At 42.5% G+C, this 25,639-nt stretch overlaps 2 protein-coding genes across 5 annotated transcripts; one reads left to right on the plus strand and one right to left on the minus strand.

The window, feature by feature from the left end:
* Positions 1-72: 72 nt before the first annotated feature.
* Positions 73-24,877, plus strand: ccdc78 (coiled-coil domain containing 78). 4 transcript variants are annotated; one of them, XM_056366436.1, is made up of 14 exons: positions 73-606; positions 1,086-1,217; positions 1,317-1,403; positions 1,667-2,023; positions 2,408-2,458; positions 2,590-2,678; positions 2,966-3,044; positions 3,208-3,333; positions 3,433-3,629; positions 4,238-4,412; positions 4,700-4,743; positions 4,830-4,911; positions 5,006-5,106; positions 12,037-15,191. In XM_056366436.1, exons 1-14 carry the CDS (start codon positions 538-540, stop codon positions 12,152-12,154), a joined length of 1,707 nt encoding a protein of 568 aa, XP_056222411.1. In that variant the 5' UTR covers positions 73-537; the 3' UTR covers positions 12,155-15,191. The 4 variants fall into 4 exon arrangements, with proteins under 4 accessions (XP_056222411.1, XP_056222413.1, XP_056222414.1 ...); XM_056366438.1 differs by having other exon boundaries at positions 1,667-1,987; XM_056366439.1 differs by lacking the exon at positions 12,037-15,191 and adding an exon at positions 24,714-24,877 and having other exon boundaries at positions 75-606.
* metrn (meteorin, glial cell differentiation regulator) lies at positions 15,330-21,032 on the minus strand. The gene is made up of 4 exons (XM_056366440.1): positions 20,722-21,032; positions 19,577-20,010; positions 18,011-18,070; positions 15,330-17,254 (listed from the first exon to the last, which is right to left on the minus strand). The coding sequence occupies exons 1-4, from the start codon at positions 20,826-20,828 to the stop codon at positions 16,941-16,943; spliced, it is 915 nt and encodes a 304-aa protein (XP_056222415.1). The 5' UTR covers positions 20,829-21,032; the 3' UTR covers positions 15,330-16,940.
* Positions 24,878-25,639: the final 762 nt, after the last annotated feature.

The raw sequence follows: 25,639 nt of genomic DNA on the forward strand, positions 1-25,639 counted from the left end.
TTTCTAAAACATTATTTACTAAAAGAAAGTAATTTTGAGATCATCATTGCCAGGAGTCAACAGTTGTCCCATCTGTAGTCACAAGAGGGCGCTATTGTCAATGGAATTCACCGCGCAGTGGCTCCAATTCATTTTACAGAGGAGAGGCTGAAACCGGGCCCTGCAGTTTTTCTCAGGTTGAAATAATGCGCTGAAAAAAAACAATGTTTAAACGCTAACGTCGCAGTTAGAAGTCCCTGTGCAGTCTTATTTATGATACAGCGGGAGGGAATAGTGTAAACTAAGCTAACTGTAGACATTAATCCTCAACAGGATTGGTTTGAAGTTGGTGGTGAAAGTTGGAATGAGCCTGAATGCAGTTTGCAGCGGCTTTTGTGGCAAAGTTGTTAAAATAAATAAACAGTCTTAGGTATCAAATGAAGTACGACCGAAAATAACCGTGTCCAGGCCAGGCCCGGTTTTGTTTGTGTTTTTGAACCATGGCAACATTTTGTTGGTGGATACAGTGGGTGCCATTTATGCAGCCACTGAATAAAGATGGCCACTCAGGACCAGTCAACTTCAGATGAATTTCAGGAGCGACTTCAAGCTCTGACAGCGGAAAATGTAAGTATAGTCCTCTTAATGTGCAGTGGTTAATCTTACTTTTCACCTCTCAAAATTAAAATAGGCTAATTTCAGCCTGGTATTTGGTTAATGAAGTAATGCTCAGCTAAAGGAAAAGCTAGCAAAATAGTCCCTAAGGTGTATAATGCAGTACTTTTCAATTATAAGCAGTATATATACATGTAATAAATGATTACCACAATAGTTGTAAGCAGATATAAGTTTATTAATGTATTTGCCAACAACTGTAACTCCTCCAGTAGGCACCCAGATAGGGAGGTTAATTATTCTGCATTAATAAACACTTTGAAATATCCTTGTATTTTCATAGAAATAGGCAACATGGTAGAGTATTATAAACCATTTATAATTATACTACCTTTAAATGCTTAAAACAGGAACCTAAAGTAAAGTCTTACCAATACAGTCAACATGTGAGAAAATTTAAGGTGGCATGTACCTTTGTCACCTCACTTCAGCCTCAGCTACGAGACAAAAATGAACGGCTTTTCACCAAAGTGGGCTACCTGGAGAGCAGACTGGGCCACCTGGCCAGCTCCAACACAGATCTGTCCTGCAGGCTGGTCCAGAGTGAAGAGGAAAAACTGAAGGTAGATTGCACCAAACCTGTGTTAAGCATTAAGTAAAGGTTCAATGTATGTATTCAGTATAGCACCAGAGGGATTTGCTTTCTCTGTCCCATCTTTCAGATATCTAAAGAGCTTGTGGAGGAGAAAATTCAGACCAACAAGATGAGAGAGCACTTTGAGGAGGAGATGTTTGAGCTGAAAAACAAGGTGACGGTTGGCTTAAAGTGATGTAGTGTTACATTTTTTAAAAGAGGGTAAAATTTAAGCCTCTATTCGATTAGTATCATAAGAATTAAAAATTCTCTAGGTAAGAGCAAATGTGCAAAAAAGCTGCTCAATTCCACTCATACATATAATTACTTGAAATATCCCGCACCAATAGTAACAAAAGTTGTTTGTATTTTCACAAACACACTTATCTGTCCTTTTTTCCCTTCCTGTCTGTGCTGCACTTTCTTTCCCCTGGTTAGATACTGAACCAAGACGGCGTGATAGCAGAGCTCGAGATGGACCGAGACAAGCTATCGAGGGAACTCCAGTCAGCTGAGGCTCGTCTGAGAGTGGGAGAGAAGAGCGGTCAAGACCTGACAGAAGAGTATAACACTCTGAAGAAGAACTACCTGGTGCTGGCTGAGGCCCGTGATAAAGAGCTGGCCCAGAGTGAGGAGCTGAGTGCTGAGCTGCTGGCACTGGCCCAGGCCCAGGACGCCCTCCGCAGGCAGCTGGCGGAGCAGCAGCAGAGCGTCAAGACTACCACCCAGGGCCTTCATGGAGAGCTGGACAGGGTGCAGGTCTTGATCAGACGCATGTCATGTAACAGGGTCAAGGTTAGAAAGTGCATTAGCTGTATTAATAGTGGTACTTTAATGGAATCATTCGCATCAAAATTAAAATTCAGTCATCACTGACACTCTGCTGAGACTCTTGCAGCTCCAACATAAGCAGAACATGATGCTCAAACTGTTTGTGCAACCAACGCCAAATGATTTACCTCAGGGTGCAAATGTCTAACATTTCCCTCATGATTTCCTGTGTTTTACTTGCAAATAAAGCCTTGTTAGCATAAGATGTAATGCCTTTTGGGTACAGTAAAAAGACTGTATGTAAAATGTTTTGATTGGGCTTTTGTTTTGGGTTAAACTTAATCTTCAAAGTTGAATATTTTCACTATTTGAAATGTAAGTCTCCGTTTTATATGATTGTGTTAACAGCCTGAGGATCTGGCAGCACTGGACAAGGAGCAAAAAACTATGGAAAAAACAGTGAGTATTTCTGCATAAAATACAATGTAATTCATTTTTGGGAACAGTGGTCAGCATATATCTTTTACATGTATCAGTACAGCTTCAGTAGCTGCTCTCTATAACCCTGCCATTCATCTGTTGTCACACAGCTTCTTGGGAACCAAGATGAGATCAAAGACATGTTGGAGAAAATGAAGAACAGTTACGAGGAGCAGCAGAAGAAACTGGAGGAGAAAGTGTGAGGGCCAAAGAATGTTTGTCATTTACTGCTGCACAAGCCTCATCAAAATGAAACATCATTATCTTTCCATTTCCAGTCATCAAACAGCCAAACCCATCTCAGGATATATGTCCCAGCGTTCATCCCACATGCATCTGCTCTGTGGTTTGCTCTTTGATTTTTGCTCTGGTTTTATTTACTGTGTGTGTGTGTGTGATGTGGTCTCTTTGCTTCCTCCTGTGATGTGGCTGTCCATGGATTTTGGTCACTACTCTTTTGTGGTTGAGCCTGTGTTTGGTCACCAGGGTGGCTATGGGTAAAGAGCAGCAGGAGAACAAGAGAGCCATCCATAATAGCCAGCAGAAAGTATCTGAGCAGAGTGCGGTGAGCATGAACAGTCCCAGATACTGATTTACAGGACATTGCTGAAGTTATTGTAGATACTATCACTGTTTTGCAGCTTCTAAATAAATGTTATTACAATTTAGAGACCAGGTGAAAAATGGTGGAAATGTGTTGAAATTGAAATTCGTCATTTTCATCCAAGGCCCTGATGTGCTCTCAGAGCCAAGTGAAGGAGGTAGAAGAGCAGAACTCAAAGCTGCAGCTTCAAGTCAAAGAGCTGAATGAGGAATACCGTGCAAGGCTGGTGTGCTATATACAGGACATAGCTGTGAGTAGCAGTGAACACAAAGCACTCAAATCTTTGATAAAGTAAGATAATGACAAGTCCATCTTAGTGTATCATTCATTTGTGCATCTTTTAATCCAGGGCTACATTGATGGGCTTGGAGATGGTAAAACTCCTTCAGAGGGAACTAAGATGAGGGCGTTTGTGGAAAGCATGCTTCAGGATGTGCGTTCATCCTACAGGGTCAGGGAGGAACAGCTCGCCTCTGCTGCTCGCTCCTTTAAGAAGAGACTACAGAAGATCACCAAGAGCCATCATGCCCTCCTTATTGCATACAGGTAACACTAATGTTAATTGTCAATGATTACATTTATTCACCATCTGCATAAATATGATCCTAAAACTTAATACTTGGTAAACTGAGGCAAGATGATTAAATTTCCAAACATCAGAAGTGTCATAATGTTAGTGATGATGTAATAATAATGATAATGTAATATGTAGATAATACAATGTAGTTAGTAGGTAACAGAAAAGATTTTAAGAGTCAATAACTGCAACTCTAGTGTTCAACTTTTGATGAAACGTGTTACCTTTACCAGCACTGCTATCATATTAACAATGACTCCATCTATAAAGCATGACTCCGCCATTACTGTATATTTATGTTTTTGTCAACAAATCCCATGAAAAGACAAAAAATAACTATGCAGTAATGGATCTACCAAGCCAAGTAAATAGCTTTTTTTTTTGCTGGGGACTATTTTCTACTGCTATTTAGCTACAATTTGGTACTCATGTACATCACAATGAATTAGCATGTCACCAGTGCTGATTGATGTATTTTCTATGATATTTTTTGGATAATAACATATATTTGTTACATAGGCAACAAGGATAGAATAGAATACAACCACACTCATACATCTATATATAATGATATTAGGGTTCAGAGGGAGCAGATGTTGGCCAAACCAGAGAGCGGTCTTGACCCTGGACCTCCAGAGGCCCACTTCAGCCTGGAGCCCACTGAGCTGAGAGATGAAACTGAGAAGGAGCTGCAGCACCTTCGTCAGGACAAGGCGAGGCTGGAGGGTCAGCTGCTGGCGGCCCAGGAGCAGGTAGTATAAAAGAAAGATGACTGCTTTGAAGTGGATCAATCTGCTTTGTTTTGTCTGGTGAATGCTTGTATTTGGTCTGTGGGGGATTCTTATTTGTGTCCATGCTTCCCCTATTTTAAAGCCAAAGAATGTTTGAACTGTAACAATGTCCTGCAGCAACATAAAGGACTATTGTTGCAGAGGTGGATTGCAGATCATGTAACGGCACCGATGTTCCTTTATTTGGTTTACATGAATTTATGTGTTTATGGTGATTCAAGACCTTCACTCTGACTTTTCTGTTCCAGGTGGCTGCCCTCAGAATACCCGTTCAGAACTTAAGCTGTCAGGAGTGAGTGTCCTTTTTCTATTTAATCAAATGACAAAACGTCATCAGCTGTGGAGTGTGTCTTAAAAACGATCATGTAACTTTATTAGGCCGGCAAGACAGGAGCAGACATGTGAGGATTCCTGGCCGGACATAAGGAAACAGCTGAAGGAAATCACAGACTCTACACTGGTAAACAAAACTTTTAGATTGTTTGATGGCATTCTCAATATGGAGAATCTTTTATGTGATAAAGGTGATTTGAAGCTTTTCTTCCTTCAAAAAGGTGAGCTCTGAGAAGGAGCGCGCCCTTCTCATCACCAGAGCTGCAGTTGCAGAGGCGCAGGTGTTGGAGTTGCAGGACTATATTGACAACCACCTGGGCAGGTCAGGAAGTCACTGAATCTGTAAATCATATAATGTTTAAATTTCAGAAGAGCGTTATATTGAACTTACCCGCTACCTGCAGGTATAAACAGGAGATCACACATCTCCGCAAACTGCACGGGATACAGGAAGTGGGGCGTTCCCAAAGTGCTAATTCATCTCTCCATTAAGAAAAGTGAAAAACTGAACTCCAGTCATATACAGCAGAATAATGAGATTGCACAGTTTGAAGTTAAAAATCTCACATATATGTCATTTGAAATCTAAATTGTAATCTTAAATATGTATTTCTGTGACATCATACATAAATCAGTGATTGTAAGCAGTTCTAATTCCTGTTTAAATGGATACTCCATATAAATCTAACCGAATAAGCTGTTTTGAAGCATTTAAGCTTGATGTGTGAAACCTTGGTGCTTTTACACCATCACTAGGTGGTGCTGCTCATACTGGTGGTTTTCTCTATGAAAGGCCCCCAAAGAAATCCGGCCTTGAGAAAAAAATGCCTGGAATGTTTGTAAAGCTTATGTCAATTTCACGAGCTCGGGAGAAGAAAGCGCGGTGACAATGAGGGGGTCACCCTGGTGAGAATAATGTCATTACATGTTACCCAGACACATACACGCCTGTGAATACTTTCCCTCAGTGCCGTGCTGAGAACTGTGGCGCAAACAAGCCAGGCTTTTTCCAGAATGAAGGTTCATATTTATAACCCCAGTGTTGGTTTGAATAGGCAACTATTCCCTTTAAATCCCTTTAACAGCGAAAGGCTCTGCTTATTTCTCTCTAGTGTGTTTTGGTGGCTGGGTTTCCCGTCATAGCTGACAGCTGACATAACTTTAAAAATAGAACATCCTTTTAAATGTGGCATTAATTGAAAAGTTTGATCCAAACTTGATCAAAATAAAACTATATGTTGAAAAAAGTTGAAGCAAAAATACTCAGGGGAATGTTGGGAAAAGAAGAGGAGATGGAAAGGCATAGGCATGTCACCCCAATCCCCTTTTCAGGGGGCATGCCAGCCATGGGAGGGGGGTAGCAGGGGTGTGAAAGTTTGAGAGGAATGGGAAGTGGGATTTTGTTAGTAATGTATTACACTCCCAGGGCCCTGGGAAAAGGGGTGGGGGGTGTTCAGCTTGGGTCTGTGCCAACATAGTCACTGTGCCAAAGCGCTGGGTGCTGGGGACCACTCCTCTCACCGGCAGATCTGTGGGAAAATCAAAACCAGGTTGTTCTTTGCTGCTCCGCCAACAAAGACAGAGAGGTGATGTGTCTGCAGAGGCCTCTGCAAACTTGTACAAATGAAATATACTCTGAGTAAACAAAAAGCAAGAAAAGGAGTAGAAATTGTAACATTACAAATGCATTGTAGTAGGAGTTTGTCTGGTGCACCACAGCTGGTCCCCAAGGCAATGTGCCAAGATTTTTGGTCTAATAAATGTGGCAACAAAAAATCTTTAATTTAAATGATAATTTCTCTATGAAACACTAAAAAATATTGCAAAAGATATTATTCAAATAATGCATAAAAAAAAGTCCCACAAAAAGGAGGGATTGGTGAGATCATCTGCAGTTATCACAGTAGCACTGTTGCTAGGATAACAGCACTGAGATCAGTCAAACAACCAAGTAGGGCTGTCATGATATCAGATTTTCACTACACTATTATCGTGGCCAAAAGAATTCACGATGATGATATTATCGTGATATCCATGGAAAATTTTAAGAGGAAAAAAAAGAATGCTATCAGTCATATTAATCTTCTCTGTTTATTGTGCATTTTGTCTGTACGAGTGTTGGCTCCTGATTGGAGCATGTAAGTCAGGACTAAGCCTCCGCGGTACGCGCTCTAACAGGTGAGCCACCAGGGCACCCCGTGGTCCGAGTTTTTAATGACCTGTAGCGTCTACCTGAGGGCAGAGGGTCAATCAGGTGGTAGCCGGGGTGAGAACAGTCTTTGATGATGTTTTCTTGGCTCTGGACAGGTGGCGGGTGTTTGCAATGTCTTGGAGTGAGGGAAGAGGGCAGCCGGTGATTTTCTGTGCTGTGTTAATAATCCTCTGTAGAGGAGGTGGAGAGAGAGAGAGAGAGTCTGTAACCATAACTGTACAAAAGCACACAAAAACACATTTACACTTAATGGATGGTGAAAAGGCAACCACATGACATGATAAACAAAAGATACACAAGACCTCACATCTGCCATCATGATATTATCATACGTGTATTATTAACACACAATCAATATTTCATTTTTTAAAAAGGCTTAAACCTACTTCTGATAATCCTGTTTATATGAAGCAGTGATTTTTAAGGTATAAGGTATGAATTATTTATCAATCTTACTGAAAGTGGAGCGCATCTTGGTCCATCACTGTACCCACAAGCTACAGTACAGCCAATAAAACACACACAGGCATAAAATCTGCTTTTTACACTTGTCACATCCTCATGTCAGACACCACCATCCTACCGTCACAGATGTCACAGATCAGTTTTCCTCTGATCCTCTCAAAACTGTATTTAAAATATTAATATATTCAATACTTATTTACTGTTTATACAATCACATTTTATCATTCAAAATGTTGTATGAATCTGATCTTTGTATCAATTATGTCTATATGGGTTACAGAGCATTAGGATCAAAATATTACTATGAAGTTGCTATTACATGGTCGTTACAGTGATGCTTTTATAATGATGTCTTTGTGGAACCAAGCATTTTGTCCTTTAGTATAATACAGTCTACAAGTGCCATTGTGTCAGATTTACTCCTTTCTGATTGTCTCATCAGAACTGAACATTTTAACCTTCACAGAGATTAAAGGTCTATTGCATTTCCTTCAGGTGTTGCTTCTGTAGTACGTCCCTGTCCAGCACTTTTCAAAAATAATGATTCCTGATTCTCAACCACTGAAATGCTTCTAACATAATCATTTTATATCATCATCTTTTATTGGTAAATTTTACATTCACTTCACATTCATACTCCTCATGTCAGGCTCTCGTCTCCACAAAGAATTGTTTATTTTCCTTTACTTTCTGTCTCTCACAAAAATATATGATCCCTTTTTGGCATGTGAAATAAAACAACTGGGTGTTACTGTGCACGTTCAAACTAATGTTTTATGTTATTTAATACTATGTTATGCTTGTCGTATTAAAAAAAAGAAGAGAAAAAACATTTGAGCATTTTCACTCTCTATCACGGAGATTGCTGAGCTGTGAAGGCAGAAGCTCAAGTCAAATCAATATAAAACTCAAGCATTCTGGTTTGTGTGAAATCATTACACTGTAAGGACCCTGACCTAATCAACATTACAACTGCAACTAAACATTTGATTCTTTCTCCACTCTCGTCCGTTTTGTTGTTACTTTGGGCCCAGATTTGTTGTGTGACCAGCACAGTGGGAAAAAGGTTGGATGAATGTGTCATTCTGAGGATGGGAAGCGGGGTGGAGCGATGCAGAGGAAGTACCTCACATGGCCTGCGATGGGCCGCTCGTCAAGAGGCCCTTTGTTTTAGGAGGTTAATGCCTAATTGATACAGGCTTAATGAGAGCGGGCTGTGTGTGCAGAGTGTGTGAGCCGGGGGGCTGGACGGCCCTGCCATAATTGGAACGGACAAGCCTTGTGTGGAGGAGTGCACAGGGAAGGGATTTATGGGAACACAAGGAAAGGAGAGGGAGAGTGGGAACCGGGAAGAAAAGGTGACACTGAGTACGAGGAATGTGGAGGCAGTGGGAGAGGAATCCGATGTGATAGTCAGAGTAATGCAAGATCATGAGAAAGAAATGCAGTGACAATGAAAAAGTGAGCATGAAGTTTAACCAGGACGTTCCCATGGATGTTTAGCCAGTGCTCCTCCCGTGATACTAACATTTACTAAGATACATTTTGAGCTTGCTGCATTGGATATTAATTAATGAGCGAAAAAAACGCCAACATAAACTGTCTGTAACTCTGTTTTATGAGACACCTGTCTTTTCTTTTCTGATGAGCTGTCTTTTCGCCCCCTCTTTCAGTCTGACAGTCTCAGACTATTCATGCAAGAGTCCCCAGCTTCCCTCCAGACAAGCTTTCAGTATGAAGGCTGGAAAGGCATTAAGAGGGAGGAGGGAAGGGGCAGGAGAGGGGAGCACAGAAGAACCGTGCACTTCAGAAAACCTTGAAGAATTAGGACTGAAAGCTATGGAGATTCTGGGTGGCTACGAGAAGGGGAAAAAAAAGAATGAAAAGAAGAAAAAAAATAAAGGGGATCAGTGTGCATAATTATAAAGATGAGAGGGGGAAACAATGAAAAATGGATTCTCGGGGTGAGGGTTAACAGTGAGCTGCTAAAGGTAAAAAAAAAAGTGATGAAAATGTGAGTGTGGAAAGAAAAAAAGTCTAGAATATAGGGTGAGAAAAGAGGGGAGGAAGAGTTACAGTAGGGGTGAGAAAGACAGGGGAGGGAGGCAGCTTGATGAACAAGAGCGAGTGAAAATGAGGCTGAGTGTCGGTGAGGGAAGGAGAGAGGGACAGACCCTCTGCTTTCCCACACTCAGCCGGTTCCCACAGTGGACCCGGCTAATCCCTGTCTTAATTGGGGGAGAATTCCAGCGCACATGTTCCCCTGGAATGAGCGTAGAGCGAAGGGAGAGGAAAGCTCTGGAGCTTCTGACACATCAGACAGGCCACAGCGGCTGGGCTGATGCACAATGTGCGAGTGCACTTTGTAGGAATATAAACATGCAGCCCGACTGTCAGCACATCTGATGCATAATTGGCTTCATGAGTTTCTCTGCTTCTTTTTCTTTTCACTCGATCCAACATGAAAAGTGCTCCTAGCAGCCACTTAGCATTGCTTAGTCACATTCCACCATGACTGGAGTATGTAGCTTAAAAGTGTCATGTCATTAATGTTAAAGAATCCTACATGTCGAACACTATCTCTAAAAAGACATGTTTTTCTCTTTATTAAGCTATATGTGCTAAGGACTTAAGATATTTGTCTCCTGGTTATATCTAATACTTTATTGGTGACTGGAATTTTCTTTATGGTGCTCAAAGCATTGAAAATGACATTTAAATGGCATTTCACATGGAAATTGTTGCTGTGAAAACTCTTGGAAGTTAAAAAGTTCGATCTGTGGATTAACCTGAGTTATTCAGATGTATTTATCTAATGGTTAGAGGAACAAATTCCTCTTCTCTTCATTGTATTGGGGTTGCAGCAGAATTTTCATGGGTGGATATATCAACACCTCAGCACTAAAACTTAAACTATCCTCATGATGCACTGAAACTGTGCTTGAAGTATCTTGGTTTTTCAATTTTCTTATTCCCAACTGGCTAAAAATAGAGAAAAAAGTCATAGCAACATATTGACTATTCAGTTTTAAAGGTGTTTGAGGTTGTTTTGATGATTCGAAACCAAAAGTTAATGCTTAACTTAATAATGTAGCCGCTTCTCTCTAGGCTGAAAGAAATCCAACAGTTGCCTCAAAAGACCACAATGCAACATGGCAGGAAAATATTTTGGGTAATAAGTAACAGCACCATTAAACTCCAAACAAAGTGTTCGGTAGATGGATGAATATAGTCAGAAACCCCCAATAATTTCTGTAACTTTCCAAAACGAACCCTCTGACATTCACTCCCTTCTCACACAGTCATTGTCCAAGGGTGCAGAGGTGAGAGCGTTGATAAATCTGACAAAAAATGTCTATATCAAGTAATATATTTGTCTATTAATACTAATAAATGGACACCTGCAAGAGTTTCATGGTGAACGTGGTACAAATCATCACGTTTTCACATTTTTCGCAACACAGCGCACCAGGAGTATCTGTTGACAAATCTTGCCCCGAAGATGAGAAATGCAGGAGAAAAATGCAAGGAGATACTAGTAACATAACAAAACCACTGTGAGTGGCAGTTTCGTTCCTGCCTACCTCTTTCCTTAATAAACATTTCGAACAATAGGGCACAGTGCTATATGTCTCTGAGGAGGTAACCTAAAACGACTGCTCCGAGGAGAAAGATAACAGGCAAAAAAACCCCAAAAAAACAAAAAGCAGGTACAACAGGGGAGGCTGGGCTTTGCGTCAGTACTGCAGGATTAGATTGGACAAACAGAGGTGGGTGGCAGGTAGTGAGAGAAGAACTGAACTGATCTGCCAGGGAAGTTTCTCCCTTTTGTGTAGACAATCGCACAGGTTTTTGTCAGTAAACCATAATCCTGGTGGTTAATTGGCAGGGTTGGAGAGCCCTTCAAAAGACAGCTGTGCTACCTAGTAGTGGGTAGACTCTCAGTCTGGGGTTTTAGTATCCAGAGGGATGACGTCACCTCATGAGGAGTCATTGTTATGCCATTGTATTACAAGTTCAGTTTAGAGATGAGAATTTTAGCATAGAAGGAACTGTAGGAAACAACCTGTAGGAAAAGATCATATGATGATCAGTAATACTGAATATGAATATTTACATTTTTTGCCACACTCACTTGGGGCTGTATGTCGGTTGGTCGGTCATTTGACCCACCTTTTTGGTCCAGACATTTATTCTCTCCAGAGGATGAATCCTTCACACTTTGGTGATCCCCCTGACTTTTCCTATTACCACTATGAGGTTGACACTTTTCTGTTGAGTATCGTGTGAGCCTGTTTCCCCTCGTCCTGCCACAGTGACTGTCTCTAAGTAGCCTTATTAGAGTCTAATGTCAGTGTTGGGAGGTTTTTGTGGTTGTACCCCCTGCAGGCGATGTCAGCCCCAGGATACGGTGAGGAGATGGCAGCTGTGTTGAGCTCAAACGGAGGGGTAGCGAGCGGGCCTTCATCGGAGGGGGTCGCAATTCACTCCTTCTGTCTTTCCTTACAATACTTTTTTTTTTTGGCGGGAAAGCACCAAAGACGCTTGTTTGACCCAACTTGTGTTTCTTTGCAGGACCCCCTCCCTGAGAAAAGTGTCGCCCGCCTCCACACTCATACACCATGTCCACCCTGTCTTGATTGATTTTCAGTGCGCATTTTGGAAGGGATTACAGCCATCTGCAGGCTCTTGAGGAACAAAGGAGGCTCCTCGCTCTCCTGCCTTCAGTACTTCAGAGGGATAACATGGCCAGATAAACATGCTCTTGCACCGCTCTACACTTGTTCTCTATTCTGCCTTGACCTCTCAACCCACCCAAACTGCCCACTCCACTTTAAAGCTGACCACGTTTCTCTCTCCCTCTGTCACCCTGCTCGGTGAATAGAGGTTACTCTTTACGCATCGCTTGCTCGCTACAGAAAGACCAGTACGAGTTTGTGCCTTACGAGACTTACTGCGCCGAGGAGGGTAAAGTAGGAGCAGGGCGCGAAGAAGTGCGTGGCTCGATAATGGCTGGCATTTCCCTTGCATGAGAATTAGTGCATAGCAAGTTATCGTGTTCTCAGACCTGAACATTCACAGTTTCCATTTGTGAATCATCACTCCCAGCTGTGCGAGAGTGTTATGGGAACCAGAAATCGTCAGCTGGGATTCTGGGATGCCAAAGTGTGGTCGAGAACGTCATGCACTGCTGCACTCTCAGCTGGTGCTGAGCTGATGGAGACGCACCAGGATGGGCAGCCACCGATGTTTGGTTGGATTACCAGCATTTGTTTATGTGGAAACAAACCCACAGCTGTTTCTCCATCACTTCTTACTAATATTGTTCATGCAGAAGCTGCACAGAAGCCCCGTGACATTCTCTTTCCCCCTGTGGCTTTTTACGTAATCTCATACACTATGGGTTAAAAGCACGTACACCAAATCAACAGAGACACTCATATTTACCTTTAAATTTTAAAGTTATCTTTAATAAATAGGGCTTTAAAGATGGAAATTGTGTATTTTAATGGGAACCTTGGATTGTTATGTCTCATCCTGAAGTGTTTGAGGAACAGTTGGAATGTAAACTGTCAAAGCAAATACCGAACACGAACCTCTTTCTCATCTGCCACTCAGCAACGAGAGGGAAATCACTGGAAAAGGAAAGCAGTGGAAAAGCTGCAGAGATTCAGTCATTCAGAAACCTCAAGTATCTTTTGGCACAAGGCGAGAGATTTGAGATTCAGAGTGTATGTAGAAGTGTATGTCAGGGCATCGCAACCAATGTTTTGGTTCCACAACAGCGCTACAACCCGGCAGCTGTGGACCATGCTGTGGGAAAGACTGGATGATGAAGCCATGAATCAGTGAGAGAGAGAGAGAGAGAGAGCCAGGTGAAGGATGAGTGTGAGAAGCTGTGAGAGAGATCAGGCTGTAGAACAGGGATGAACACGAGGGGGGTATTTTGAAGAAAATGAGTGGATGTTCCTGTGGACACCCAAACGGGAAAAAAACTCTTCAGATTTGACTAATTGAGAACAAACAGAATAAAAAGCTGATAGAAAAACAAGGAACTTGAATATTAATAGGCTTGTATCAGTTTGGACACAAGTCTAATTTTGCAGGTCTGATTTATGAATCTTTATATAGTTGAATAACAAGCACAGGACCTGTGTGCTAGGTGTGGTGTTGTTGTGCTGGACTACAAGGGAGTGTCCAGGAGCACTTTGCCCCCGTCTGCCCCTCTCATCTCTCGAGCTTTGTCTCTGGCCACTTCCCTCAAACTCCCCCAGGGACTGACGGAAGTCCACACCCAACAACTCTCCCATCGCTTTGGCTTCCACTTTCCTGAGTGTTTCCCGCTTTGCTGTGTCCATACCTCACCTCAGCCGCACAACAGGACATAATAAAGAGAGGAGCAGGGTGGATGGTGGAGGAGGGTTTGTTGTGTCTTTGGCGTTCCGCAAAACCAATGAAAATCCCCTCAGCGCTGAACAAGCGCACGCCTCATTACCAGTGTGCAATATAATCAGAAGTTCGAATCCACCACAGAAAAGTGTTTTCAGGACCTTGATCAAACCTTCTGTTGACACAGTTGATTTAAAATATTTTTTCTGTTTTATCTGGATTGTACTCAGTGTAATTAACTGTAATGGCTTTAATAGCAAGTGCTAAACCAAACTGTGTCACTGTTGCTACACTGACATTCATACTGCTGTTTTTAGGGGTTCATGCTGGGGTCACAAAGAAATGACAACAATGCAGGAAGTTGAGCTTTGTCAAAATGTCACATGATGTATTAGTTGAGGGAGTATAATTTGAGTGCTCTTTGTTTTGGCTTTATCAGCCCTGCAGCAGTAACCTCAGATGGACTGGAAGGGAGGGGGGCAGAGGAGTGTCCGTGTGTACAGGGTTGAGCAGCTCGGGGGCCCCCAGCTACGGGATGTTTTAAAGGAGCACTGAGGCAGTAAATAGCTGGGGAGGTTGGAGGTTCACTCACACAAACTACCGATGCAGTGGCAAACCAGTGTCAGGGTTTCTATGGGAGATAGCTGGCCAGACATGGTAGGCATGTCGAGCTTTTGTGATTCTTTTACATTTAACCTAAACACCATGTAAATTCCCCAGCTGCTCTTTTACTGCGTGCAGTAAATCTGAGATTTTACAGAGGTGTGTGCAGTACAAGTTTATGCAGAATTTTGCAAGAAGGAGAAACAGGTGGTGAATTTATCATATAGGTCCAGTGATATGGGTGTTTATTATCTACCCTCATCTGTTCGAAGCAGAAAATGTACCATAGTCAGCCATGACAGGTAACAGATATATAGATTAAGTCTAAACTTTAGCTCCAGGCTGAAGGGGTACGGTGGACCAGAGTGGAAAACAGATTTGGTTTGATTGTGTCTTTGTGTACACGTGGTCAGGATAAAGTGAGCGACTGTGTGGCACCTCAGCTCAGCTGAGTCTGCCATGCCGCTCCCTTAATGGCAATTTATTGCTTCCTGAATCCTGAAAATGGGAGGCTGAGGACAACAGAATTCCAACCACTGTTTTCTACCTCCTTCCCCGTCCAAACGCCCTCAGGGTCCTAAACACTCCCTAAATCTCTCTGCCTTTTAGGCCCTCTCGCTCTCTCCGGCACGCCATTTGTTCTGCGCTTTCAGGGATCTGATTCATGGGCACTTGAAGTGACTTATGTCTGAGAAAAGTTTACCATGGTAGAAACGTTTGGAGCCACATACTCTAATGTAGCTTAAACATTTTTATGTGCTGAGTGAGAGGCTTATGGAGCATGAAATGATCCTGTTGAATTAAAAAGCCTTAAAGAATCAGTTCAAAGTGAATATAAGTGAGAAGAAAATAAATACATGCCAAAACATCAGGAGTGTTTTCTCACAGTATATTTTAATAACACAGACAAACATAAAAATAATCCACAATACTGAGACACAGTTGTTGTTTTTTTTTCCACAGGCCTTTTTCATGCCATTGTTTCTAGAAATTTCTTATTAACATATTTACATTCACATTGATATTCACATAAATTCACATGAAAAATAAAACAGCAAAATGGCAGTGTACGCATTTAAGACATACCACTTCAGCACATCATGGTAATTTGGTATGAACCCCTTTCCCCTTGCTGATATAGTGCACATTACATATGACATCACTTTACAGAACAGAACTGTATACATTAAATGCATATTTTGTTTCTTTAGAGCGAGCCTTGTCCAGTGTAGTCATTTATTTTTCCACCAAAAGTTGGATGTTGACATTTTTCTCTCTATAAATCTCCATCTTTACACTCATCTTTCTAGTACATGATAACACCAGACTTCTGTTATGAATGGCTGTTGTTGAATGTTTAATAAAAAGCTGGCTTGTTTTACTTTCAAACCAAAAAAAAATTGCTTCTTAGTTTTAATTTCTAGCAATATACAGCAACATCCGGAGAGAGCAGTGAATGACATGACAACAACTAAACTTGTAACTGCTTTGGCAAGACTCCTGCAACCAACATCATTTTAAATAACTCTGCTTAAAGTCAAATACAATCCAATTTTAAAGAAATATTGCTTGCTATTGAAATGAAACATATGATCTTACAAAAAATGAGTCTGCATCTCCTTCCCTAAACACAATCTCAGAGTTGGCTAGAATGTGAAAGTGCTTTCAGCACTATATGGAGCTGTGAAAGGTAGCCTTAGCTTCGTGTTACTACTGTATGTGCTCACATTGTCTGTACATATATTAAATTCTTACTTGCTCCACTATGCTACATATAGTTGCTTTTTTTTTTTTTTTTGGTTTTCAGTGCTTGCAGCATCACACTTTCCAGATCATTCCCTTTCCTTAATCAGTGCAAATATATAATTTTTAATATTTCCTTTATTTTAATAATCTCCTTAGTAATAGTAACACTGAGGATGACCCCAGTACAGGGGTAACCAAAAAAATCACCGTCCCATGGTTAGACATTTTCTGCACAAAAACACTGTGGTAAAGAAGGTAGCCTCAGTGTAGCCTCACCAGGACATCAGCTAAAAGGCAGGAAGCTTTTCTGTAGAACTTTTCACAAATGTTCCTGAGTTTCTGAGCAATGACTCTGAATAGGCCTGAATTAATGGCTTAACTTAATTTATCCCGAATGGAAAGCTTTTCAAAAGATTTTCTCTGAACCAGCATGATGGCATCACTGTTTCTACAACTGTCCAATGCCAAATGCTTCTAATCTTTATTTCCACCATGTCTCTCATGTCTCAACTCCACCAGGTCTTTTGGACCAGGTGAGTGCATATTGCACTGAAATGGTGTTGGGAAAGTCCATTTCACTCCTCAGTCCTTTGGGAGTACCCGTCGGTGGCGCCATGGCAACATCGACCGACAGTTGCGCATCGTGGCTTTTTCCGAAACATGGAGCAGGGCTGAGTTTGGCCTGGCTTTGAGTACAACCTTGATTCTGTGCGATAGACGAGCCGCTGCAGAGTTTGAACTCAGTCTACAGGCAGTTCACAGGGTATTTGCTGGGCTGCTTTTGCTATAGTGTACGCCCGCTGGAAGTCCTTGTAGCGGGGAGCGCAGCCCAACCAGGCCTCCCCAAAGTGGACCCGACCGGTGAAAAGGAAGCTGCCTGGCCCCGGTTTGACGCCACACTGCAGCAGAGTCCTGATCTCACCCTTGCTGGTCAGGCGACTGTTGCCGGTGAACAGGGCGTACTTCTGACGAAACACCCGCGTGGCGCTGACCTTGATCACTGCTGCCCGCAAGTTCTCGTCTTCCGCCACTGAACGGATGTTACCGCGCACCACTGTGGATCAACAGAACATTCAGGTTCATTTCTAGTTCATTTCTATGGTTATTTTACAAAACACACTTCTGACTTATGTTAACATAAGATGCTTTACTGTGCTTTTATCATCTTGAAAATGTTGCTGTGTCCTATTTCAGCTAGAGATGTGGTTCAGTGTGGGGTAACGACTGATGGTAAAGCCGTTGGAAGGCCCAGGCTTGGTCACTAATCCCTCTGACTTTTTTTTGCTGGCTGAACTTTTTCTCAGTCCCATTACAACTCAATCAGACGCCTGCAGATTAGCCCACTGCTCTTTCTCTAAGGGGGTGATGTTGGGATTAGTCCACTACAGCGCCTCCAGTAGGAGTTCCTCTGTGTGTGTGTGTGTGTGTGTGTGTGTGTGTGTGTGTGTGTGTGTGTGTGTGTGTGTGTGTGTGTGTGTGTGTGTGTGTGTGTGTGTGTGTGTGTGTGTGTTGGGGGATGCAGAGAGCTGCTGTTTCACCTTTAACCTTTGCACTTTTGAGAGGAGGGGATTTGCAGGCACTGGGGTGCTCTGCCTTTAAACCAATTCGACACAACCGATTTGTCGATCCTGAGTAGAAATCATTACTTTCTGTAGCTTTGCTGCAAGGACTTCTTGCCATTTGGTGGTCTGGTTTAATATGTTAATCCTATCTGAATTTGAGGCGGGGGCACTCTCAGTGATTTCATTCTTTGCTGTCTTTCACATGTTGCATAGGCAGGGTGGGGAGGGGTTGAAAAAAGGTAACTCACCAAAGTCACTGGTGCAAACAGCCATCAGAATCTCTGTGTTGTTGCAGGGTCTGCAGGCATCTGGAGCGGGAAAAAAGAAAGAAAAGAGAGGGAGAATCGGTTAGTGACCTCACTAAACTCTCTAAACTGCTCGGAAACACCTATATGTTAATACTTATACTGAGCCTCTGGAAACCAAAGGCCGCATTTCCAGATCACATGCACAGGAATGTCAGATGTGAATCCCGACCTGAAACTCTGTGCAAAGACGAGCAACAAAGGAGAGACCAACCGCTGAGTTGTAACAGACAGCTGCTACTTTTACAGTTGGCAGAGGAGGACCAGTGGAGCTTTAAGGTGCAAGGCTCGTCCACCCTAGACGATTTAAAGGCCAAATGAAACTTCCCCCCCTAAAGCCTTTTAGGGTGTCTACAGTCACACCTCATCAAAGCCTAGACAGGGGCCAAGGAAGGGAGTCGGGGAGGACTTCAAAGATTTTTAAAGCAACACAATCCCACTTCCCAGAACATTCAGTGCTCCCTTTCACCTAAGGCCTGACGAATTTTCTTAAAAAAAAAAAAAAAAAAATACAGTGCACCTTCCTGAAATTTGTAGCTGGATTTAAGATGGCTAGGAAAAAAAAAAAAAAAAGGACAAAAACCAAACCAGAAAAGCTCTAGCTGTCTGGTCTGACTGAATTGTGGCTAGACAAAAAGTCCTGGCATTTTTTAAAGTTCTCCTTGTGGTTCTTTGGAGGCCCCTTGCCCACCCCACACATTCTCCTCCTTAGTGAAAACCTCTTGATAAATGAGATTCCTTCCTCTCTAGTCCAGAGCAAACCCCCTTCCAAACCTAATCAGTGTGTGTGTGTGTGTGTGTGTGTGTGTGTGTGGGACAGAGAGAGAGAGATGTAGGGGGGAGTATACTCCTACAGACAAGTCTCCCCACAGAGAGGCAGCTCAACAAAAGAGGGGAGCATCTCAGCTGGGCAGAGGCCTCCCTGTCGCCTAGGCGACGGCAGTAATCCCAGAATACTCATGCGGCACCCATTCAAAGGGCTCTGGACTGTGGAGAAAGCCCCACATACTGTGCTTTTGTCCCCCCCCCCCCCCTCCACACTCCACAGCTCCCTGTCTCCTACTCCAAACCAGCACGCCTCTGGGGAAAGTTTGGCCACTTCCTCCTCTCTGTACTCTACATGGGCCGTGGAAAGTCCAACCAGCCCACAGAGGCCTGTTATGAATTATGAATCATCTACAGGCAGAATTTTATGGTGTATAATATCGTCACTGGTGGGGTAAGACCTTGCATCCAAACTCTTCAGTAAGGAGGAAAAAAAGGGTTGTGACCACAGTTTGGTAGTTTTTATGAGAGTTTTGTGCGACTAAGAAGTCACAGTTTTTGACATCCATAAAGAAACAAGGTGAACTTTCAGACATTCACATGGCAACTTAAGAAAGAATATAGTTTGAGAAGAAAAAGTACTTCTGTATTTCCCTTTTCTAGTTAATTCATTAACTAGAAAGAAGAAAACAAATCAAAGTGTATTTGAGCTTAAGTTGGCTGACTAGTGCCTCACTGGCTCACCTTCACTGCTGATGGTGTTGGAGTCCAGTGACAGGCGAGCGGTCCAGTCCCCTCTCAGCTCGTAGCGAAAGGAGGCGATCCTCCTGCTGATGTCCTGGTGAGGTGTAGCTTGCAGGAACAGGGCCACCCTCTCCCCAGGCAGGCGGCTGAAGCACCGGACCCTCGGCGGGGGAGAGGACTCCAGGCGGTCCCCTACCAGCAGCTCCAGGACACCGTCTCTCTCCAGGTAGAGCTGGGCTCCATGGAACTGCTCCGAAGGCTTGACGCAGGCTGTGATGAGGCCTGAGCTGCTGCCGCCGGGCCCCACTGCCACAGAGGGCAGGCGGGGTGAGAGGGTGAGGCGCAGGGCTCCTTTGGGGTACAGCCAGTCTAGAGTGCCCTCTGAGCAGTGGAGGGAGATCTGCTCCACGCTGCCCTGCTGCTGGGACAAACCACTGTGAGAAGGAAAGAAGAGAGGGAAAGGAAGCTGAGTAAAGGTTTCACCATCATTTATCCAGAGTCCCTAACATCATCATCAGTGGATACTTCCCTGAAGTGTACTGACTCACTGCAGGATGGACTGACTGAATGTGAGCCCTGCAAACAGGCAACTTGAACCAAAATTATAATAAGCATTTAGTATAAATACAAAATGACTTAATAAAATAATGAAAACTCCAGCTTCTATAGAACCTATCAAGACATATTCAGAGAAGGCGCCGCCTACTGGCAGCTGTGTGGAAGCAGGGGCCCTTCACATAATCTGTAGGGTCCAATTTTATGAAAATGCATTCATTCTCTGCATGTATTTTAAAATACATAGCTGTGATGAAGCTGCACTTCAACAACTGCATGCACAATGCGTGTTTCCTGCAAGTATCGGAATTAATCCTCCAGTCTCCTGTCTGTCTGGACCCTCTGTGCCTCCTGCAGACAGCCCGGAGGCGCTATCGCTGCAGAGCTCTAGAAACATTTTAATTACGCCCTAATGGCAAGTCTCAACGTGATGCATTCAAACCAGCATTGTCCTTTACCGCTCACTCTGACACCAAACAAGCAAATAAAAAATACAGTGCCACCTGTAGCATCTCTCAGTGGCATTTTTAAAATCATCTTTTCATTCAGCCAAATGAAGAAACAGCAGAGATACAATTAGAAACACTTGCCTGCCTCTCCAGCTGCACTGGTCCTCGGAGTAGTTTGAAAGAGCCACATCAAAAATGGCAAAAAGTAAAATCCAAACTGCGTTAATCCAAACCCCCAAAGCAGACATTTTCAGTGGTGCAAAGTTTAAAAAAAAAAGTCAGAAAAAGATTATTCCAAACCTGCGATGTCCTAAATCTTTATAAAACAACTATTATTCTATCTCTGATAATCTCCATGATTTTGCATCCTCTTACCCTGACGTGTAAGATAAGAGAATACTACTAAACTCTCACAGCTCTGCCTTCAACTCCCCGGGCTGCTGTGCGTCAGGGAGCGCAGAGCTGTGAAGTTATTCCCCCTCAGAAAAACTTCACGGACCAATCAGAGTGCTGCAAGAGAAACTTTAAACCACTCACACAGCGCGAGGGGGGGAGGGACGTCTGACCTGCAGAATGAGTAACAGTATGCAAAGATAAACCAAGATACAATTCACTATTGTGATGAAGCTGTCTGCTTAGAAATGACTAATTAACGTAATTTAAAATGTGAGTTTAAAGGACCCCCCCAACCCCCTCAGACACATATTTAGATATATAAAAAAAAAATACTCTGCCTGAATTGTAATTTGTATCTAATATATTTTTGTCCACCAAAAAATTAACTAACCTTTAATTAAATCTTATCATCTCCCTCATTTAAAATATGCAAATAGTGTTCATTTCAAATGTTTAACTGCTAAAACACTAGATGTCCATTGTCAGTGTATTTTCACTGGAGGCTTCAGCTTTCCACAATACGCTTGTGTGAGTAGATGGTATTGGACGGGCATTGGTTTCCAAACTGGTGGTGATGTCACAAAGTACTCGTACATGCACGTCTTAAACGCAAATCTAAGGTGAGAAACATGGCCCCCCTTCAGCAAAAGAATGTGAAATCTGCTTTCTAGTGTCTAACTTTTCACATGTCTCATTTCTGTCAGGGCCAAATATTCAACTGTGCTAACAATGAGCAAAGGACGTTTCTTTTAGTGGAGGGGGACTTTAAATAAGCCAATTAAAATTATGTTTGCTTCTTTGTGTTGCTGGGTTTTATAGCAGGTATCTTTTTTTTTCTTTCATACCCACTTTCTGGTTGTTAGATTTAAACACAAAGGAAATCCTACTTCATAATTATAATTAACTGTGGTTCTTTTTTTTAAACATCCCAAATCATATAATAATAATAAATGATAAAACTTTTCATGGATTTGGTCAGTAGGCTACTTTACACCGGCTTCATTCTGCAACATACTATTTTTAACAACACCAATCATTTCAAAAGCTTCTTATTAGCATATTAATGTTCACGAGACTTGAAGTAAATAAAGGATAAATCAAATCAAGTCAGAAAAAGGAGAGACATAAAGCCCTAGTCACAGTTCAATAATGCTAACCTGATTGTCAGACCCATCATATATGATGGTGACGACGCCTCTGGTTGTCGTGCCCTCTGCCCTTTACCCCGCTGAGCTTCTCTTTCATGTTGTGGTATTTATAACCAAATCAAATATTCTTTTGTGCTAACACTGCCATGCATCTCCCTGAGCCAGTGACTTTCAGTGTACGTGTGTGTGTGTGTGTGTGTGTGTGTGTGTGTGTGTGTGTGTGTGTGTGTGTGTGTGATGAAAGTCTAGGCCCCTCCGATGGAGTTATGACAAGGCCTCAGACCAACACAATGGCACATGTGCAGAAATCCAGCTGCTTTATTGTCTGCAGCAGGACAGAGCTTTGTTTTCTGCAGGCCATTCCAAAGCAGCAGAGTTTAAAGCGTAGAGCGACGGGTGGAAAGGGGTGGCTGTGCAACCCAGTCAAAGAAAAATGAATACATTAGTGCCTAAACTTAGCTATGGACTTCAGAAATATGTCACAGCTTCCACGTGTGCACAGTGAAGTCAGACACGGACAGTCAAATTTACACACTTTGTCAAAGCCATCAGTGAGTATGTATTCATACGCGTGTCCACTAAAACAATAGCACACACTCAGCGTGACCCTGGTATGACCCAAACTACAGTCTTCTGCAGCCTGGATCATGTTCAATGCTTTCATGTGGCTGTATAGATCTTACAGTTCAAACACAGTGAGACTAAACTTATTTGATGTGGTTATTCTCACTTTTTAACTGGGAGTTTTCATCCCTCAAAAAAGTGATGGAGTAGGGAATGGAGAGGTAAACAAAAAATGTATGTGAAAATTACATTTATTAAACATGAATTAAGTCATACACAGAGTTATGTCAGTGCATGTGACTGTGTCATTCCAAAGTGAATGCATTATTGTAACCAGAATGGTGCACTGAGTGAATTAAAAGAAGACATTTTTGCAAATGCACTTACTGGCTTTTTCTCGTGGAGTTAGTTGAGAAGATCCACTCTTGTATTTGTGCTGCAAATGTGAAGTAGAAAAAATCATTGAAGTTAGATTCTGGCTTATCCATTTATACATGTCGTTTTATTAGAAGTTTTGCCCTCTCCATGATTTATGTGTAATAAAAGCATTTTATCTATTAATCAAAGATACAATTAATTTTTATGTGGAATGACTAGTTAGTGTCAGAGGAGCTTTGATCTGAATCAGCGTGCAGACCTCCATTCAATCAGTCTTACTGTTAAAGGTCAGTGTGAGTGTTTGAATCATCAGACCTACTTGTTGCTCTTCTGCATCACCATCTTTGACTGATGAAAGACGGTCTGTTTGTCCCCATACTTTAACCGCTGAACCAGATTCCCGCCATGTTGTGGCCTCTGCTTGTCCTCTGCGTTCTCACCGGCCCGCCAATGAGAGCGTCTTCAAATGGTGCTGCTGTACGCATACGAGAGTTTGCACACATGTGTTAGTGCTGTGTCTATTTATTTGGTATACTGTATCCCTCTATGTGTGTGGGCGTGTGCAAACACAGAGAGGATGTAGTGGCAGTGTGGTGTTACTGGTGTTTATGGGACCTTGACGTTGTGTGTAACTTTCTCTCGCTGCCTCTTCTCGCCTTTTCAGAAATAAAGAGGCAGGTTGTGTCTTTAATACATGATAACATAAGAATTTCACATGTTTTGTCTCTGTGATGCAACATAAGTCCAACATGGCTGACATTTAAAGACTTCTAATTCTGCAGTAGACTCGAAGAGTCACTGAACGTCACACTTTGCTAAAAAGGACTTAACACAACCTTTAGATGTGCTGTATGAAATAGGCTGACTGGGTTTAGAAATTCTGTATAATTCAAACAAATTCGGTGCAGCAGTTGCATGTCTACCTAAAATGCCCCAGCTGACACACCAGAGGACGACCTGACCGCAGTTGAGAAGTTGAGATGCCCTCGTTCCCAGACTTTTCAGCAGCTTCCCATGGCACCTCGGTGCTAATCCGGCTGATCTGACATTGCTGCTGTTTGTTTTCCTGCACAGTGTCATCTATCTGCTGGTAATGAGATCTAAGACCTTGACGGGATACTCTGATAATCAGCCCATGTTCAGGGTAGCAGAAAATATGCCCTTCCCGCCCCAGGATTGTGCTGTGTCTTATGTTTCTGCCGGGTCAGTCATGGGAAACACTGTTAAAGTGTCTGTGGAATCAGGATCACGCAGTCCAATTGCCTGTAGAATTATTTTAAGGCGAGACGAGAAAAACCTTGATATCCTGAATGCCAGGGTACATTTACTGAAAATCACATTCTTCAACGCACACTTGAAAAATAAAAGTACAACATGTACTAAAGACATGTGGATTTTGTTTCCATTATGGCTATTATTCCTTTACATTTTTTAACTAACAATATCTGGAATTACAGTGTAGCTGCAAGGTCCAGAGAGCGTTGGATGTAAAATGAATGTGCAACCAGTCTTTCCTTCCTTTGTATGGTTGTGTATGTGTTTATAGGGAAAAGGCTATCTGAACTACTCCCTCACTCTGTTGTAGTTTTGTGTTGTGATGAGCCAGTGAGAGCAGTGAGGTCGACACTTTCCCACCTCCCCATGCAGGTGAAGGGGCTCCTGGTCGAATGGCGACGAGAGGCTGTGAGAAGAACCAACGCTCGGAGCTCGGAAAAACTCATGCTGATATTTACCCTGCGAGCCCCCATGAGAGCCTCATGTGAAAACTGACACCTGCTCTCTCATTGCACTTTCTCAGGATCCTGATTGTGTATGTGTTTGTTTGTATGACAGTAAATTTCTTCTTTGTGCCTCTCATCTCAGTTTGTGTAGTTTGTGTGTGTGACTGTGTGTGTGTGTGTGTGTGTGTGTGTGTGTGTGTGTGTGTGTGTGTGTGTGTGTGTGTTAGTGTAAAGCCCAGTGGGAAACTGAATACAAGAGGGCCCTACACCAGATAAACAGTCAGAGAGGGTTGATAGCAAACGCAGCTGGAAACGCGCAGAGACACCCTGAGAATGCTCTCTAATGCTTTTCTAAACATGTAATAGATCACTTAGCTGCACTGTCACAATACTCTCATACGGCCCTCGCATGCTTTAATCTTCTCCATCGGGATCGCACATAAATTTTGCATGAAGATGTTTCCTATGAGTTGTTATACTGAGATGAATAATCTCATGATCAAGTCGGGAATGACACAAATCACAGGAGATTTATTTGTGGCCGCCGGGGTCAAGTCTCAGTTTACACATGTTTTGCAGTAATCTCGCATACTTTTTCTGCCTCTCTCTCTTACAGCTCACAGTCTCACTGGCATGCACACACGGTCTTGTTTTAGTTTATCATAGTTGTTTTATCTCATACATCACTGTCATTTGTGTTTGTGGCTCTTCAAAGTACTTTCTGACAATTTCATTTATTTTAAGTGCTTTGAAGATGTTCATTTAAATCTTCTTTATGGCGTTCCACTTTTTTTTTTTGCATTCAGCAGCTCCAAATATAACCTAATTATAGTATCTGGGGTCAGAGGTCAC

Source organism: Seriola aureovittata, chromosome 21, assembly GCF_021018895.1.
Source record: "Seriola aureovittata isolate HTS-2021-v1 ecotype China chromosome 21, ASM2101889v1, whole genome shotgun sequence".
Taxonomy (NCBI): Eukaryota; Metazoa; Chordata; class Actinopteri; order Carangiformes; family Carangidae; genus Seriola; species Seriola aureovittata.